The 18,283-nt window shown below is 38.7% G+C and overlaps 1 protein-coding gene across 2 annotated transcripts in view; it reads left to right on the top strand.

Annotated features, from left to right (window-relative positions):
* RAPGEF4 (Rap guanine nucleotide exchange factor 4) overlaps nucleotides 1–18,283 on the top strand; it is a 147,144-nt gene that overhangs the window by 86,679 nt on the left and 42,182 nt on the right. For both annotated transcript variants that reach the window (XM_058840359.1, XM_058840360.1), the window contains 7 exons: nucleotides 5,283–5,336; nucleotides 5,644–5,750; nucleotides 7,333–7,454; nucleotides 8,876–9,059; nucleotides 13,877–13,961; nucleotides 17,376–17,436; nucleotides 18,171–18,247. In XM_058840359.1, coding sequence (XP_058696342.1) covers nucleotides 5,283–5,336; nucleotides 5,644–5,750; nucleotides 7,333–7,454; nucleotides 8,876–9,059; nucleotides 13,877–13,961; nucleotides 17,376–17,436; nucleotides 18,171–18,247 — 690 coding nt within the window. The remainder of the gene's footprint in view (nucleotides 1–5,282; nucleotides 5,337–5,643; nucleotides 5,751–7,332; nucleotides 7,455–8,875; nucleotides 9,060–13,876; nucleotides 13,962–17,375; nucleotides 17,437–18,170; nucleotides 18,248–18,283) is intronic.

Genomic DNA, 18,283 nt, shown 5'->3' on the forward strand with positions numbered 1-18,283 from the left:
TACTGTTGTTCATTTTATTATTTATTTGTCTTCATATTGCTCAGTGATGTAAGAAACACCAAAATACAGATAGGCCTTGCCCTGTAGTTTGAAATCTAAGGCCTATTTCTCCACAGATTAAATGTGTGCATAAAATTATACACATGAATAGTCCTATTTAAATCTGTGGTATTGCTCTCATGCATAAATATTTGAATCTTGAAAGGAATGGAGGCTAAAATTATTACTTTCTCTGCTTCACCCCAATTTAAATAGGGAATTTTGTGATTGGCTTTTTTGTTTGAATGGCTCAAATGTGAATCCATGAATGTACAGATAAGGAGTTTGTCAGTGTTAGTGCTAAAAGCCTTTTTACCACAGTTTCTCATAATGATTTTCTGCTTTCCCCTACCAACACCAGCAGCTTTCCCTTCTCCACCCTTCACACCCATACGACCTCCTGCCCTACCAGGTGATAGCAAACTGTTTGAGTGTGTGGTGTTGCTGTGTTGTTTTATCTCACACTGAAGGAAAACTAAGATCAGGTAGACTTGTCACTCCTGTGGCCAGGAGATGAACAATAGTTTGTGAACTCTTGTAATTGGCTTGCTTATCTGAACTCTTTCTGATAACTTCTCCCTTATTCAGAAGTCCTGAAAAATGAGATCATCAAGGACCTCTGTGCCACATGTATGTACTTTAGTCTCATTAATTCTTCAAAGATACCAGGATGTGTTAAGAAGTCAATTAAACACTCTCTTTAATCTCTATATTTTTTTAAAGTGCTTTTTAAGCAATCCATAATGAAAGACCCGGGATTGTAAAGACTCACAAAACAATTCTTGGTCTTTAGCCAAGCTGTGACTGTCCTTTACAGAATGCATTTTTTTTCAGGTGGGAAGTTTTTTCTGGAACCCTGTATCACCTATTAACTAATTGTTGTTACATTTCTTTGCCTTTGAAATATGTCTTGCCTTTCTATAGCAAACTCAGTCCAAGCCCTGTGTTTCCATTGATTGCATTTCAGGTAATCACTAGTGCAGCCAGAGCTCACTACAGCCTCTTTGAAAGGCTGCGACTCTGGGGACTCTTTGCTGGGCATGTCTTTTGGATGATGATGGCATTGTCCCACAGGAGGAATGACTGTCTCAGGCTCTCTGCCCCAGGTTCTATTACTGATCTCCTCTTTAAGCACCGCCCTGTGGCTGAACTCGTTTTAGACTTTTAAAGGTGTTCTCAAAAATTGCTCAGTACCATGGGGTGAGGCTAAAAACTACTTCAGGAAAGCATTGAGTTCATCCCCAAGCCACATGCATGCTATAGCAGTGTCATTCCTGACAGATTCCTTGTGTATCCTCCCAAAGATGGAGGAACCAGACCTCTCTGGCAATCTGCCAGTATTCACTGTCCACACTGAGGAAAGCTTCAGCAATGCATAAACTGAATCTTTTTAACAGCAGTTTAAATTATTTCCTGATCTCTGCATGATGAGTCCACTCATCATGAGGCCACTTCTTTCTCAGTTTCAAAGGCCTTTCAAATCTGAAGACTTTTTTTAGTCACACCTCTGCTAAGATATGCTTTTCCTTAGTTCAACTTTGATTATTTATGTTGTGCTTTCTGATTTTTCTTGCTACTTTCCCCTAAATTCTGTTCAGCTGGTTTAGATGCTTCTGGAGTAAAGTGGGAAAATGAGACACAGTGCTTTATATTAGGTCTTACCTAGGCTGACTAAAGCAGAACACCATTATGTATCTAATATATTACTACATTCCAATACAGTATTTGCTGCTTTCACATAATTACGGCATCGATTGTTCAGCTGTGTTTAATATTTAAATATTTAAAACATTATAAACATTTTTTCATTTTCTGAAGACACTTGTTCCCTATCCTGTCTTTATTTAGCTGATTCCACCTGCTTCAGAAATGTACTGAAATGTTCAGTCATCACTCTGTTGCATAAAAGCATTATTTTTTTAGACCAATATTACAACTGTTTCATGTTATAAACTTATTCTGCAATGTATGTGCAATGCCTCCCATCCTGATGTCTCCTGCAGAATCAATAAAGATGTATCCTGCTTCTTCCCGTGTTAATATTTAATATTATCAGATGTGATATATTCTTGAATGCTGCTTCGAACAGACCACTGGTATGAGTGCCAGTTTGACTTTGCTTCACTGGTAATTGCTTTCAAAATGCACTTTTCCAACTGACTTTGCATCTATTTTGTAAGAATTTAATCTGCCTGTTGCAGAAGAGAATATCTGATGAGAAAGTGCTAAAGCCTTAGTAAAGGTTTAAAAAATGTACTGATTCTTGTCTAATCTATCAATGTTGCTACTCGATCATTAAAAGAAATTAGATCAGTGTGGCATGATCTGTTCTTGGTTAATATACATCACATGTGACTCATCTCCCTGTTCTTTTCCAGGTGCTTACAAATGGACATTTTTTAGGAAGACATTAAGCTGGCATCTGTATTTTTTCAGCTTCTCCTTTTCCATATTTCTGTCTTCAGTTGCCTTCCTTAGACACCAAGGGTGGCTGCTGATGGTTTTGAGATGGATGCAGCCCTCTATAAGTTTGTTCAAGCTCTTCAGGTTTTCTGCATTAAATTCTAAAAAGCCAATCTGAAAACAGCTAATTTATGGTTTTGGGTTTTTTTTTCAAGGTTGAGATTTTACTTCTGTCACTCTACTACTTGGGATATTGACCATCTCGCTGCCACTGATCTTTCTAATAAACATTGATTAAAAAGAAATCAGAAGTTTCTGGCCTTCTTGAACTGTCTGTAAATAGACTTTCTTCTGTTAAACAGAAGATCAACACTGTTTTCTTTGTTTTAGTTTGTACTACTAATGTACTTGTGGAATATTTTTTTACCTCTTGACATTTCTTGGCAGGTCTGTCTCATTTTATACCTTTGCTTTTCTAATTCTGTCTTTTGTTATTCAATTTATACTTTCTTTCTCTAGACTCCCTACTGTATTCTCCTTTCTGTGTATTTCCATCTTGTGTGTCAGTGAAGAGCTCTTTCTTTAGCCGAGTCTTGACTTTACCTTCTCGTTCTGGTGGATATTGTATGTATGATTAGTACTGTTTCTTTAAGTAACTGCTAGCTACCATTAACTCCTTCTACCTCAAACTTGTTTTCCCATGACCCACTCCAGGAATATAGCTATCAGCATTCTGTTTTTATGGAAACTTTCTTCCTAGTCCATTGTGTCTGCTTTGATGCTCTTTCTTCCTTCTGTGAAGTTCTGACACTGGATCATTTCATGATCACCTTCAACCAAGTTATGTTCAATCTTTGCAGCTGATCCTTCTGTATCGGTCAGGATGTAGGTGAACAAGCCGTCCTTCTGCTTTCTGCAGATTCTTGTGCTGTCTTAGCTTTAACCTCGTTTTTTTTCTGTACTTTTGGGTTGAATCTGATTTCTTCCAAATGCTGTCTTATATTCTGTTTTGATTAGGTTGGGAGATTAATTGAAAAATCTTCATCCTTGTTTGATTTTTCAGCTTTACACATTTTTGTTAATACTTAATTGAAACTCCAAAGAACAAAAATGTGAATTTGTTTTCACTAGTCTATTGTTCTAAAAATCTATATTTTTTTGTCTTACACATTTTATCTCTCCTGTAAGTATATTCCTAACTAGAATTAGAATCTGGAAGCTCGATTGAGTATATTGTACCTGTTTGAGTTTGAGATTGTTTTCATTACAGGCATCTTTGAAAACATCTTTGTTATTATTTGTATATGTTAACTGTAAATTTAAATTATCTAGAGCAGATTCCACATAGTTCCAGAATAGTTCCAGAAACCAAGAAATATTGAGGCATGCGCTACTTCTCTTCTGGCTGGACAGAAATATTTGGAACTTCAATGAGTTTATGAAAAATTGTTGACTTATTAAATGAGAAAAATCAGGAATCCTATTTTTATTGTATTGATATGCCTTTTCAGAGACTCCTTGTAAGGTATGAATAGAAACAAAAAACTTTGTATTGGTTTCCATATACAGGCCTCTATGTTAAGGTTATTGATATCAGTCATATGCTTCCCTCATTTTCCCCTTGCCAGCTGACCCATAGTTTCTTGGTGCACTCTTAGCACTATTTGATAACTACAAGGACTTTGTCACGTCATTAAAATCCCGTGGGAGCTAATGGGCAGATGGTCAGTTTAAGGAAAGCGGGAAGTGCATGGCGCATGTTTCACCATACATCTGCCCTGGCTGTCTTGGCTTTGCCGTAGGGGTGTGAGGGGACCGTGGCTGCCATGGCCAAGGTGCAGAGTCTTGCCCTTGTGGGAGAGCTCTGCTCAGCCTGATCTGCTGGGGGCCAGCCCTGAGCACCAGCCAAAGTCAGCCCTTGTGTCCTGTCTCCTGACATTGCAAATGAATTTGGTCCATGCTGTTAACTACCAGGCCAAACAAGCCCAAGGTCTTCATGTCATTCTGAGGTGGCTGCTGAAGTTTGATTTTATTCTCCTTTGCTCCATTTCTACTGTGCTTTAACCTTTCCTTTTTCCTCTGTGTTGTGCCATGTGCTCCCCGTCTCCCTCTTACACCTGTTTGTTATGTGCCTGTTGTCCCATTTCTCTCATCCCCTTCTCCCCTGTAGAGCCCCAATGGTCTTTCCTTTCACTCTTCCCTTTGTAGAACTAAGCCACTTGCTTTCTTCTTTTCTTTTTCCTTCACCAGCCCCTTTGTGGAGGTCCTTGCCTGGGTCCCTGTGAGTGGCCTGTGTCCCTCTGCATTTCAGAGAGCGGCTATAAAAGGGTTGCCTGCTCAGCCTGGTGATAATTTAGAAAGCACAGATAGTAGAAGAAGAATTCTATCTCCGTTCCTGTTTCTTGTGCTATGCTGTAAGGGAGAAAAGAGCTAAATAGAAAAAGGTGCTGAATGAGGAGAGAATTTCCGTGGTGGGGGCTGAGTGGTGAAGCAGACTCGTGGGGAAATGCTGTTGTGCAGGAGGAAGAGCTAACTGCCTGTGTATGCTCAGATCTTGTGTGACCATTGCCCATTTCATTAGTACTTCACAAAGTTTAGCACAGATTTGTTACTCATCTTCACGTGTCATGTCACTGTTTTAATTTGCTAACCCTCAACAACCAAGTTTGCCTTTAGGATGTCTTCAGAAGCTTTTTATATATTCATACCTCCTGGGCAGAGCTTGGACTTCCACATTATTCTTTGTTATTAGAGTTTTTTTGTTCATTTTTTACTTTAGTCTTTATTTTATTATTCTGGTCAACCTTAAAAACAATCTTTAATTTCATTTTATTTTTCAGACACCTCTTATTGAACCTCACATCCCACATCATCCTACTAAAACCATTACACAGGTAATAGAACATAGGTGTAATGTAGAGCCTGGCCATTAGACAAATGGAAGTAACTATTTCCAGCAATATTATATGAATCAGCTGAAGTGATGCTTTCTGTTAAATGTGAAAAGTGAATGTGAAAATGTGAAGCTTAAAATCCCAAATATATACTACATTGCTCTGCGAAAGCAAGCCTCTGTGTAAGAGGACTTTTAATTCAGGAAAGAAGAGAATTTGTGTTTTGTTTTGCAGAAAGCAGTACAGAGATTCCAGAAAGTTTAATATCTATGTGTCTTGGTCTTTCTTTTTCTCTGTGATCACCAAGGTTCCTTCAGAAAAGATCCTTAGAGCTGGAAAGATTTTGCGGAATACAATTCTGTCCCGAGCTCCTCACATGATAAGAGATCGTAAATACCATCTGAAGACTTACAGGTGTGTGAGCTGATTGTATAGAAGTCTGAATTTTTATGCCTGCCATTCTCTGATTTGTCATTTATGCCTTACCATACTTGCAGGTCTCAAAAGGTCGGAAATTATTCTGTGATGCTATTTGAGTTGGATGTTATGCAGTCTTTAATGGGCCTGGTAAATATTTTCTGAAGTAATTTGACTGGAAATTGAGTCTGTGATTGTGAACAGAGCATTCACATACAAAAACTCTTCCAAAGTTAATAGCATAGTTAGCTGGAATATTCTGTGTAGTACCAAGTTAAAATGTAGATTCCGTTCTCTTTGTATATCCGCAAGAGAAAATAGAAAAGTTCATTAATATATTATGTTGCTGTACTGACTGCTACAGCAGTCTTGCTCACTGTGGCATTCTGAAAATTCACCTGGTGAGAAACATTCCTGATGCAGATTTGCTGCTCTATTTAATTCTTTTTCAGTGAATTGCTGGGCTCTCTTATCTTCCTGCTGGTGGCAGCACAGTCTTGCTGAAGTGGGATAACAATGGCACTTGTAGAATAGAAATCTGCCTGCAAGGTGTCAGGATCTACCTACTATTGGCTTAAAAATCAGTTTGTTTTAGTGTCTAATGTTTAAATCAAATACCTAGTACATTATTCAGAGTGTTTTAAAGTAAAAATTATTTTTAAATCTCTGAGTGTCTTTTTCTAAATAGTAAATGAATATGTTTCTGATCTTCATTTGAATTAAATGCATTGATTTTCCATATTTCAGCCCAAAATGTATTTAATATACAAAGGTATTTGGCACTTGTGAGTTGATTTGAGAATATGTCACAATATTACATTGCTGATTGTTCCAGAAGAACAAAAGAGCATCTATGGTAAATGAAGAGCAGTGCTGGTCCAAACAGCTGCATCATTTTCTCTTACACATAACTGAGAAAAACTCTTACTGGTCTGCTGATCTAAGGAGTGTTATGGTAATGAATTTTACTAAGTGGCCGTGTGGCTTTTTGCCTTTTTAACCCTCTTTGGGTGTCCTCCAGAATTTGAGACCTGCTGTTACCTGTCTCTGGATCAGTCAGGAGGTGCAAGGTGACCAAGACCTCTCATGAGAGGGCCTAAGGAACACTGTACCAAGACCAGTTTCTCCAAATACAGTGTGACAGAAGTTTGGTTACAAATGCAGGAACACCCTCATAGCACTCACTCTTCCTGTGGAGGCTGCATTGGCATAACTTTCACAGTATTAAATTACTGTTTTCATGCAAGATTCTGAAAAGCATGAGGCTTTTGGTATCCCATGGTATACAGAGTTTCTTTTGAAAACTGGTTTGGAGGTTGTTGCACTGCTGCTATAGGTTTTGTACCATGTGCAACAGGCTAAATTTGATCCTCTGAACTCTACATTTCCCAAAACACTTGTTTTACTAAGAGGATCCTCACTGGTATTTCAAGCATGTGCATGTAGATGGTGACATGGGGTTTTCTGCAGGCAGATTTGACTGAGTCTATACAGAGTTTAAGATGTCACTATTATTGGCAGTCACTGTGTGCAGTTGCTTGGCTAGCTTCCTTTTCATTCCTTCCTATCTGTCCTTCAGGCAATGCTGTGTGGGGACAGAACTAGTTGACTGGATGATGCAACAAAGTCCTTGTGTCCATTTACGAACCCAGGCTGTTGGCATGTGGCAAGTGCTTCTGGAAGAAGGTGTTCTTAACCATGGTAAGATAAAGAAAATCAGTATCTTTACTGAAATATGGGCAGTGTGTGATATTAACACCTCTGTAGTTCTTGTTCATGAAAAAGAAAGGGATCGTGAGTCCAAAAGAAATGCCACAGGGCAGCCAGTTCATTCTGGCTGCATCTTGCTACCAGTATACTTTTTGAACTTATGAACACATTGCATCATAAATGAACAATTTATAATCATAACTCTAATTATACTTAGGAGTACACTGGCTTGTGCTTATATTGTTAGAACTGGGTAGCACTCAGGCCAGAACCAAGGAATGTGTTACCATACATAAAACTAACCTTCATCAAAGATTTGCAGTATTTAGAAGTGAATGTGAGTATTTGTGTCTGCTGAGATCCATCATTTTGGAATGATTTCCATTAGTTTTGGAGGGGTTCCCAAATTCAGCACACCAGATATTCTAGTGTAGAAATCTGTGATTTTTTGTTAGCTTTTTGATTGCGTTTTACATTGATTTCCAGTTTCCATTTGGCAGGATTTAGTTGGTAACAGAATATTACAGCCCTCAAAAGGGTAGGTTTCTAAAGCAATATTCATATTTGAAGCTTTGCACATACATTTTTATTAAATGTAGAAAAGCAGCTCTATTACAGTAAAGTTGCATTTATCATCTGTTGTGCTTCCCATATCCCAGGGAGAAATTTCCATACTGGGAAGGCAGCTTGTTTCCACTGCTCCCTTACCCTAATGGCTCTAACTGGAATTCCTGCCATACAATCCCTTGAACTCTCAGGGGCAAGCTATTGCAAGCTGCATCACAGTATCCAGCTCATCACTCTGACTTGCTTGGAAGATCAGGGGTTTGTCCTTTGCAATATCATAATGTTACTTTAGAGGTCTTCCCTTGGCAGTTCTTCCATTAAATTATTCTACCAGGACACAGGTCAATGAACTTGCCCCTGGGATTATGCCTTTATGATACACATTTCTGCTACGTCACAAGGAGTTTAGTTGCTTTTGCTACCTTTTTTCAGCCTGTCTAAACATGTAGAGCAAAGTTTTTGTGCTAGAAAATACCTCTTAGAAATTCACAGTGTAACCATTTTCTCCAGTGATTTGTTTGATTAAATTAAATAGTTTGAAACAACAAGAAAACAGAACTAATAAGAAAAAAACCCACATGGGCACACACACACGTGTGTATACACACCCACAACACGGATGGAAGCCTTTTGGAAAGTATTTGTAGTACACAATTTAAAAGTGTACCCTTCAAGCTACATAACTTGACATATATGAGAAATAGTTTCATGCTCTTACAGTTTTTCTGTAGCTTTCTTTCCCTTCCTAAATCATCTATCTGTAAGAAACAGGATACTACACAGATTTATACAAGGTTTGCTTTGTTGAGGAGTGTTCAGTATTTGATATGTTACGTTGTTTTCAGTGGACCAGGAACACCATTTTCAAGACAAATACTTATTTTATCGATTTTTGGATGATGAGCGTGAAGATGCCCCTTTGCCAACTGAGGAAGAGAAAAAGGAGTGTGATGAGGAGCTACAGGATACTATGCTGCTGCTCTCTCAGATTGGGCCAGATGCTCATATGAGGATGATTCTCAGGAAACCGTAAGCAAAATAATGAGTTCATATTATGGGTCTTCCTTGTGATATGGAAACAAGAGAAACCTACATTTATTATCAGTCTTTTTTTCAGCCAGGTCAGTGACTTCAAAGCAGCCAGTATAAGCTCTGTTTGACTGTCCATTGAAGGCAAGCATTAAGCATTAAGATAGGGTTTAGTGCCACGGCAGACGTATTTTACTGCTAATTAAATGCACTGAGAATAAGGAATAACTTAAGCTCACCCTCACTTGTAAGGGGCCATTCAAGACAGGCAAGTACACAGGGCTGGATCCTGCTACCTTGAGGCCCCTGGCAAAGGTTGTCTTTGCTACAGTACTAGTGTAGGCCCTGCCTAGTGTGAGAACATTTTTCATAGTAAAAGATTTTTGAATCACCTAAGCCAAGTGCTTGTTCCTGTTCTGTTTCCATCTGTATCCTTTCTCAGCTCCATTCTTGTTTAGATTGTAAACTCATTTTGACAGCACTTTTCCAAAAACTTGCTAAAAGCATTGAATTTCAAAAAGTGCCATCAAACACTTGTGCATATAAGAACAGGAAATGTTGCCATGCAGCAGTAGTTTTGAAGTATACATTCTATTTCTTCTCCTTGCTAGAGATCTAGTCAACACAACCAAAGGAGCACTTGCTTCCTGTCACACAAGATACATGGAGAAGCCAGAGTGAGATCATGGTCTTTCCCTACACCCTTAGGAAGTCATGGAATTGAGGTCTTGTTTTCCTCGCAGACACGTCCTGTGCCTTTCCCACTGAGGAGCAAAAGTGAGCTTTTGCACCTCTGAACAGACACCATTCATTCAGAGACTGAGCAGTGCTATGTGTGCTGGGACTCTGCTCCTCTGCACTCTCTCCTTTGCCTCAGGCCAGCTGAGCAGGTCATCTCTTTGAGAATTTCTCTTTGGGTTGTTTTGTTTTTTAGCTGCCTACTACATTTGCTTTCTGTCATGACTTCCAGAACAGCTAGTGTAAGTTTACACTAGCAGGATAAATATTGATTACCATCTGGTCTGCTTACAGAGAGCTGAAAGGCTGGAAGGATGCTGTGGAAAGTACTGCTTTTCTCTCTGTGTCATCACTTGCACAGCATCACCTGAAAGAATACTAATAGGAGATTTTTCATGGAATATAGTGAGGAGAAAGGTTTTCTCAAGACTGATGCTCATCTGACATCTTTCCCTATCCCTGAAAGCGCTTATTTTTGCAGCCCTTTGCCCACTGAAGTAAGCTTGTACTGCCAGGGACCATATTAACTACTGTTCTGGTATTCAGTTTACATACATAATGCTTTTGTTAGTTGAAAATCCTCCCTGGACTGAGCTGCAGCAAAGCTGTTAAAATCTCCATGAATCCTCAGAGTCCTGCTAGTTTTGACTAGACACTGTTACAGCTGCCAAAAGTTCAAAGGAGTTGTCAAGGCTTCAGAGATGCTGACTCTGGCTGACCTGAGCAGGACCCACAATTTTCAAACCAACACAGCTGCATTTTGTAACAGTAACCATTTCCAGAGAGGTTGCAGAACTCAGATAATTACCCTGAAAGAAATAAGACAATATTCTTTGATGAGAAGATTACTTTGAGAATTTGATTGTATAATGAAGCTGTTGCTTTGAAAGGTACTTTCTATTGTTCGAAATCTGAAAATCTCTAACAAAAAGTGTCACTTGTTTTGACAGCCAACTTAAAAAATTCTCTGTTTATTACATTAACTGCAGCATTTTAACTGTCAAACTGTGAAAGAATGTTCTATAGTTTAAAAAACAGAATAGAGCTCAGGGAAATTTTTGGCAGGCTCTTGTTGCTATTGTGTTTTTTTTTTTCCCTTTGGAAACACATATACTGAATGTGAAAATAGCTTTTTGTGAAGTAGCAAACACAGCTCTCTGCTCCTTATAATGGCTGGAGCACAGGTGCAGACCTTGCTCAAGTCCCTGTAAAAATTAATGCAGAATTAATACAGCTCCTCCTTAAGTGTTTCCCTCTTTCAGTATGAAAATATGTCCTGATGGTAAACTCTAATTTAATATGATGCTACAATACAAAACTAAACACAATAATAACAGGAGTCTTTAAAGGAAGAGTTATATTCATCAGACAACAGTATTTAGCTCAGATGATGTTATGGATTTCATTCTTTTTTAATGCCCTAGCCTAAAGTAAGTTAGCAGTGTGACTGAAATAATAAATCTGTATTATATGTTCTTGGTGGTTTCACTTAGCGCATTTTTTTCTTAGTAGAGAGCATTTGACACTTAATCATGATGTTACGGGGTCTCTGATCTTTTCCCCTGTTCTTATTATCTGAGAATTTTCTGGTTAGCTGTATAATAAAAATAATCAATGATACTGTTTGGACATATATGGCTTATCAATGGGAAAGTACTATGTTATTGTCAACATCCTAGTCACAAAGAAGCTCAGTGTCTGTGACCTTGGTAAATTCTCCAAGCACTGAACAGTTTTTATTGATCACTTAATATCACCTGAGTTCTGTCCATTAATGTGTACCCTCGATCCCTACCTATTCCATTTATTATCTGCTCTATAACCAGCTATTGCTGTTAGAATGTGTCCCCTGCAGAAACTAGGTCTTTACACAGCAGGATCCTACAAATCAACATCACTGGGTCACCACACAGGTTTTAAAGACACAGTGATGCCTAATATCTCTCCACGTGACATCTGCAGGAGCAGAAGTAAAGACTAGGTACAGATACCTGCTACAGATTGTCAGTCCTTCCAATGTGCTAACATAGGAAGCAAATGGACCTGCTGAAAGAAGAGTGTGTCCTTTTGTCTTGATAGAGATCTGATCTAGTAAGACATCATCCTTTTATGTTTTGATTTAATGTAGAAATTTCTTAATTTGTTACGCTATACTTTCCAAGATATGCTGGTTTTGCAAGCATGTAATAAAATTAAAGTTGCTACTTCCCTATTATTTGTTAAAATCCCTTACCTTTTGTTTGCTAGCTAGTACTGGCTTAATTTTATGCTGTACTTAATTAAGCTGCTCTGCATAAATCATTAGGAACGTCAGCCTTGTAATCTCAAGCCAGATTCAGAAATGGTATTTTGAGTCACTAGAGGGCATAGCAGTACCAAACCAATTTCTGGTTTTCTCTTAACACTTTATTTGATTCTGTATGAGAAGAGTAATTTAATCCAAAATGGTTTTTAGTCTAAATTTGTCTTTAATCTGGATAATAATAAATGCACGTCATTGGTAAGTGAAGAACAGAAGAAAAATAAAGCTTGCTTAGCAGAGATGTCAGTTGTCCTTACGTTTTCTGTGACTTCTTCAGTACTTGCATCCAAAAGAAGTTTCCATCCAGCTGCTTTTATAAAAAGAAGTAATATAACTCCAGAGTGACACAGCTGGGTATTCCCTGTGCCTCACACTTGATGTAGGCAGACTGTTGAATCATGAGGTGACTAGGCAGAAAACCTGTAGAGCACAGTAGTTCTTCAGATGGCTTTCCTGATCCTCTAGGTGCTAGTCTCCTGTAATACTGACATTTTACGAGGAAAACTTCTATCCGAAAGGTTCATTGTAGTTTTTCTTTTAGGACTGTCCAAAGATTCTACTGTGCTGTTAATTCTTTTGACACCACACATTGCAGATAGCAGGGTTTAGAACTGTGCTTATAATGGTGGAGCATGTAAGCCTTCTTATTTGGATGTCCTGCCCCCAGACTGGACTTCCTGTATCCCGTTTCCTCACATCTTAAATTTATCTTCTCCCTTATGTCTTTGTTGTTCTTTTCTTTTGTTCTTCACCCATTGAATTAATTACTTGTAATCTGCTTTTCACAAATCTAAACTGTATTGTTTGGAAGGACATAGTCCTATAAAAGTAGCTTGAAATAATGCTTTAAAGGAATTTTTTTCCCCGTGTGTGTCGGTATGTCAGTCCAGTGTGCTGTCGGAAATTATATTACAGGAAAATCTGTTCTTTTAGCAAATAATGTTGTATTAGATACTGTAACTGAAGAGAATCTTGTGAGTGGAAAAAAGATTGGGAGTTTCTCACAAGTTCCCACAACTTCTCCTGTGTTTATTACATCCTTCAAAGTATCTCTGACACACACAGTATTTGTGTCCTTCTTTAGCAATCAGAAAATTTTGTGTATCTTATAGAAATGGAATTATATCAGCCACAGTGCCAGCCTCCTTACTACTCCTTGTGCTAGGGAAGAATTATTCCTTCATCAGTGCATGCTTTTCAGTAACAGCTGCTTGTATTTTTCAGTGAGAGAAGCTGAAACTACTGAGTGGTTCTTATTTACCTTTGTGGCTAAACAGCAGCACTCAGCATTAACTGTAGTGCAGTTGTTAACTGTCATCCAAGATGCTCTGCTACATCTCCAATTTGTTCAGCAGAAGTTCACACACTCCTTTACAAACCACTACTACTGTGTTTGCTACAACTAATTAGTACTGCATGTGAAAAATAGTGCATGCCCCACACCCAGGAGTCCTTTTGAAAGGAACAAATCTTTATGTACCATTTCCGATTTATGTGACCATTTTATACATCTATAGAACACTTGATTTAATCAGAAAAGCTGCCTAATCAGGATCTCTCTAAGGTGGTTGCCATGGCTGCTGCTCAGTGTCATTCAGGTAGCATTCACAGAGCTTCCATCCTTTGTGTATTTCAGTCCTCCGGCCAGAAATATCATTCGGTCCCTGTTTAGTGATGATGTACACTTCACTAGACAGTACAGCAGAATTTTGTGTTTTTCTGTCCTTCCGTGAAGTATTTATTGCATTTAGTTGTTCCTTTTATCTTCTCTCTATAGCCCTGGCCAGAGAACTGTAGATGACTTAGAATTTATATATGAAGAACTTCTCCACATTAAGGCCTTATCTCATCTTTCTACCACAGTAAGTAATTTTTAAAATTTTAGCCCATAACCAAAAGAGAGGCTCAATTTTTGCTTCTGGTTTTACTTCTGATTTTATTGAAGTTGGAGAGCTTGTAACCATACTTTCCATACAAAGAATTTATTCCATCTGTGAGGGTCACCCAAGCACTGTGCAGGTGTAGGTTGTCCATTAGAGATCAGATGTAATTGTCTTCAAGTATTTCTGCACAGCCTCTGTCTCCCTGCCTTGGCACAGGTGCCGCTGTCAGGATCCCTGTCGTGTGTAAATGTAGGTACTGGTACTACTGAATCTTGCAGAATTGATTTCTGTAAGGAGTCTTGGCTTGAATCAGTTAGGAGGATGAATTACACTGTGGAGAAAAGTGCACTGTGCAGTGCTTGCTGGTTGGAGTTTGGTCATTGAATGAAAGAAAGCTCGTCAGACACGGTCTCCCTGAAGTGGTCAAGAGCAGTGCAGAGAACCAAGGATAAATGGAATAGAAGGGAGACTGCAGCTGTCTAATGTCTCACCATCATCAATACACTGTGTAGACAGCTGAAACAAGCTAAATAGCACTTTACTTGGTAGCAATAAGATCTGGATGCTTTCAGAAAAGGGAAACCAGTCAGAAAGTAGATCCATATTTGACAATATCTTCTTCAGAATCTCTGGTTATTTTCAGTCATTCTCAGTTAACTTGGACAGATGCAGATAATTATGAAGCTGCGTTACTGAAAGATAGTACTCCATCCAACATATAAAAGCCTGTACAATGTTTTTCAAAAAAAGTAGGCATTCAGAGTTGGTATCTGAATTACATTAGTGTTAAGGAAGCTTCCCAGTTTGACCATTTCTGAGACTCTGGCAGTCACACTCCCAGCATCAGAGACTGTCACTGCTGGGGCTGATGCCCCATCACAGCAGGCAGCTCCAGTGACTTGGCAGGTCCTGCTGGACTCCTGCACATCCCCCACTCACACAGCCAGACCAGGCTTCCTCACTGCTTCTACCCCAGGTTTTCCATAGCAGAGCCTTGTATCTCTTGCTCCATAAAGCAAATTATTCAGTGTAGTAACACAGAAACCGCTCGAGATGGTGCCTCTGAGGAGGGACCCCCAAAAAAAGGATCCCCATGGCATCCAATCATTCACAAGTCTCATTCTCCTTCCCATGTCCTGTGCTCCTGCTGTGTCTCCCAGTGTCCATTCACCTGGCTGGTGTGACTTGTGCCATTTGCTATGAAAAGGGTTGGCAGTCCATGACCTCTGGTCTCTCTGGGCTCCCACACAGAGCTCAATCTGCAGACAAACTGCAGCTTGCAAACCAAGGTACCCAGAGTTACCTGGACTAGATGTCTTCCTCAATGTGGGAACAGACATGCCTTAAAAATCCCTGGAATGTAGAGAAAAAAGTAATTAAAGAAAGACTACTTCTATAAGATCCAGAAATGACCCTTTAAAAGTGAAACAAAACAAACTACCCAGCATAGACAGAGATTGAGATTGAGTGGAGAAAATTCTTGATACTGCAGACGTAACCCAGAACAAAAAATACTGAAACACAGAATATTTTCAGCTCAGATGAAAATGAGATTTGAGGTCAGGTACCACAGCAAGTACCATATGGAACAAGTATGGCAAGTGATACAAACTGCAAAAAATACTTGGCATTTTGAAGTACAGATGATACCGTATTTTTAGTAAAAATCTGGAAATGCCAGCTTATTACATGCATCATGAACTGAAGCAGAAGACAGAAACCATGACTAGCTTAGAGGAAAAATCTTCAGAGGAACAACAGACAGCATTGCCTCTGTGAACCAGAAGATCAATAACCAATCAACTTGCAAAGAAATGGAATGTTTCATTTATTTTAAGTAAGGCATAATTCCTAAAATAATAAGTTTTGTAGATATGCCACAAGCAGTAGAAAGTAAAACAGATAAAGCTCAAGTCTCATGGTGGTGAACTAAAGCCTGCTAGAGAAACCTGTGAAGTTAATGTACGAAGGAAAAACATATAATGCAGTGTTGAAAACAGGTCAAACTTTGGGCTTCATCAAGTGGATTCATTCACTGCAAAGGCCAATGACTGAGAAGACATCTGAGAACATAAATGGATAGGAATGCTCTCTGCTATGTGCACACAGTGCTAATGTCTGCAATGAGGTTGTATTTCCTGGCCTTATGAAAGTATCATTGCCTTTGAGCAGAAGTTATAAAGGAGTTTGGTGAGACAAGTTTTATAGAAATCACAGACCTCTGAGTGTGTTCACTGGTCAGTGTACTTAAAAAAACCTGACCAAACACCTCTATTTATCTCTTTTTTTCTCCAGGCTGCAAAAAGGGCGTGCTTCCTGATTGTCAGGAAAGAGTTCTAGGAGAGGTGGCTGATGTGGTATGTACTTGGTGCCTGAGCACCAAGGTTGGGTAGGCGCTTTTAAGTACATCAATGCCCAAATTTTCCCACCCATCTTAGGAGATGCAACCATCAGGATTCTCATCTGGATTATGTCCAGACTTTGAGAGTTCTTTCCCAAGTCTTTCTTTGTGGCCTAATTTTTATTTTTTTTTTAAAAAATTAAACAAATGAGACAGTGGCATGAAAATACTACTAGTGAATACATGTTGAAGCCAGCTCTTGATCTGTATTTAGCATGGTTAAGTTCATGGTAGTACCTCTGAAAAATGGCTTGTCACCAGCTGTCATTCTCCAAATACATGAATCCTGCTGCTTGGAAATTGGCCTCTAAGTCCTTGGAGACTTGTTGTATGAAGAAAAACATAAAGCACACAGAAGAGCTCTACAGTGACAAAAAGCAGTTGTAAGCAGTGTCCCACTAGAAACAACTGCCCAGTCAGAGCTATTCACACCAAGGGCAAAACAAGTCCAGCGAGGAGCCGGCTGACACCAAGGGCAGTGTCCCGTTCTCCAGTTCCTGGAAGAGGTAATGAGCTGCTTTGCCTGGGAAACTGTCAGGCAGAGAGGGGACTCAGCAAGTCCAGATGGCTGTGCCTCACAGCTTGACACAGCAGAAGCAGACAGGTTTACGTCAATCTGAACCAGATTTCTCAGGAGAGAACAGGAATACTTCCATGGAGTAACTGACAATTGCTAGCTATCTTCTGTAGCAGATTAACTATTACCATTTGAAACTTGCTGTGGTGTTAATCGTTGATGATCATTTCACATGTGTGTGTACATAGATGTGAAGACCTGTGTCTTAAAAGATGCCCTTGTCTGAGTCATTTGGAGCCAGGAAATGGAGCTCTGTAAAGCCAATCAATAGGAATTAGGAGATCAAGTGAAGTCATTGATCAGTCATTGATCAATGATGCAGAGGGAAGGAAAGTACAACAGCTATATTATGTGACCTCATCACCAGGAGGAGTGAGATATGTATAATAACTATAATTTCTCTCTCTATTTTAAGGTAAAACGAGAATTAGCAGGTGTCCTCATTTTTGAGTCACATCCCAAAGCAGGAACAGTCTGTAAGTAAATGGAGTTCTGTCAGATCTCTTTCTCACCTGTGCTATGAACATTAAATTCCTAATGTTTAAATGACACGAGCAAAACTTGGATGCATTCTTCAAACTTGATTGTCACTTCATGTTTAAAACCTAGGGTAATAAGTGTTAGCTTAGTCTGTTGCCAAATGTGAGGACAACACCAAAATTCTGTATCCTTGGTTGAGAGTATGTATCACCTATGATTTGGGTGTGTTTTTATCTAGAATTTTTGGTATGACCAATCTCTGTTTAAAATGTATTTTAATATAATCCTGTATTTTAAAAAATCTTCCTGCACAAAAGAAAGTATTTAAAATGTTGGATTACTCAGACATGTTAATACTGAGATGTTTTAGCAAATGAATATTAAATTCACAGTCACTAGAGAACTTGGTTAGAACGTGGTGCTACTAGTTTTATCCAACCTGTGTGCTAATTAGTAGTTGATAACCTGATGTATTGATAAAGTAGTTGTTGTAACTGTCATAGAAAAGAAAAGCAACTTTCACATCAATGTAATAAAATAATAACTGTATGGGTACAAACTGTTTTTCTAAATTCTGAAGGAAATTGCTTTTAAAACACAGTAAGGCCTTTTATAAAGAAGACATTTATATGACTGTAGAGTTATCTTGAATTTTATTGGGTGCAGAATCTGGCCCATTTATTATTTTGAATAACTATATTCTAACCATAAAATCTTTTCTCTCTTGTAGTATTTAATCAGGGAGAAGAAGGTACTTCTTGGTACATTATCCTAAAGGGATCAGTAAACGTAGTCATTTATGGCAAGGTATTTTTTTCAGAAGCTATTTTATATGATTGTTAT

The sequence above is a fragment of the Poecile atricapillus genome, chromosome 5, assembly GCF_030490865.1.
Source record: "Poecile atricapillus isolate bPoeAtr1 chromosome 5, bPoeAtr1.hap1, whole genome shotgun sequence".
In the NCBI taxonomy this organism is placed as follows: Eukaryota; Metazoa; Chordata; class Aves; order Passeriformes; family Paridae; genus Poecile; species Poecile atricapillus.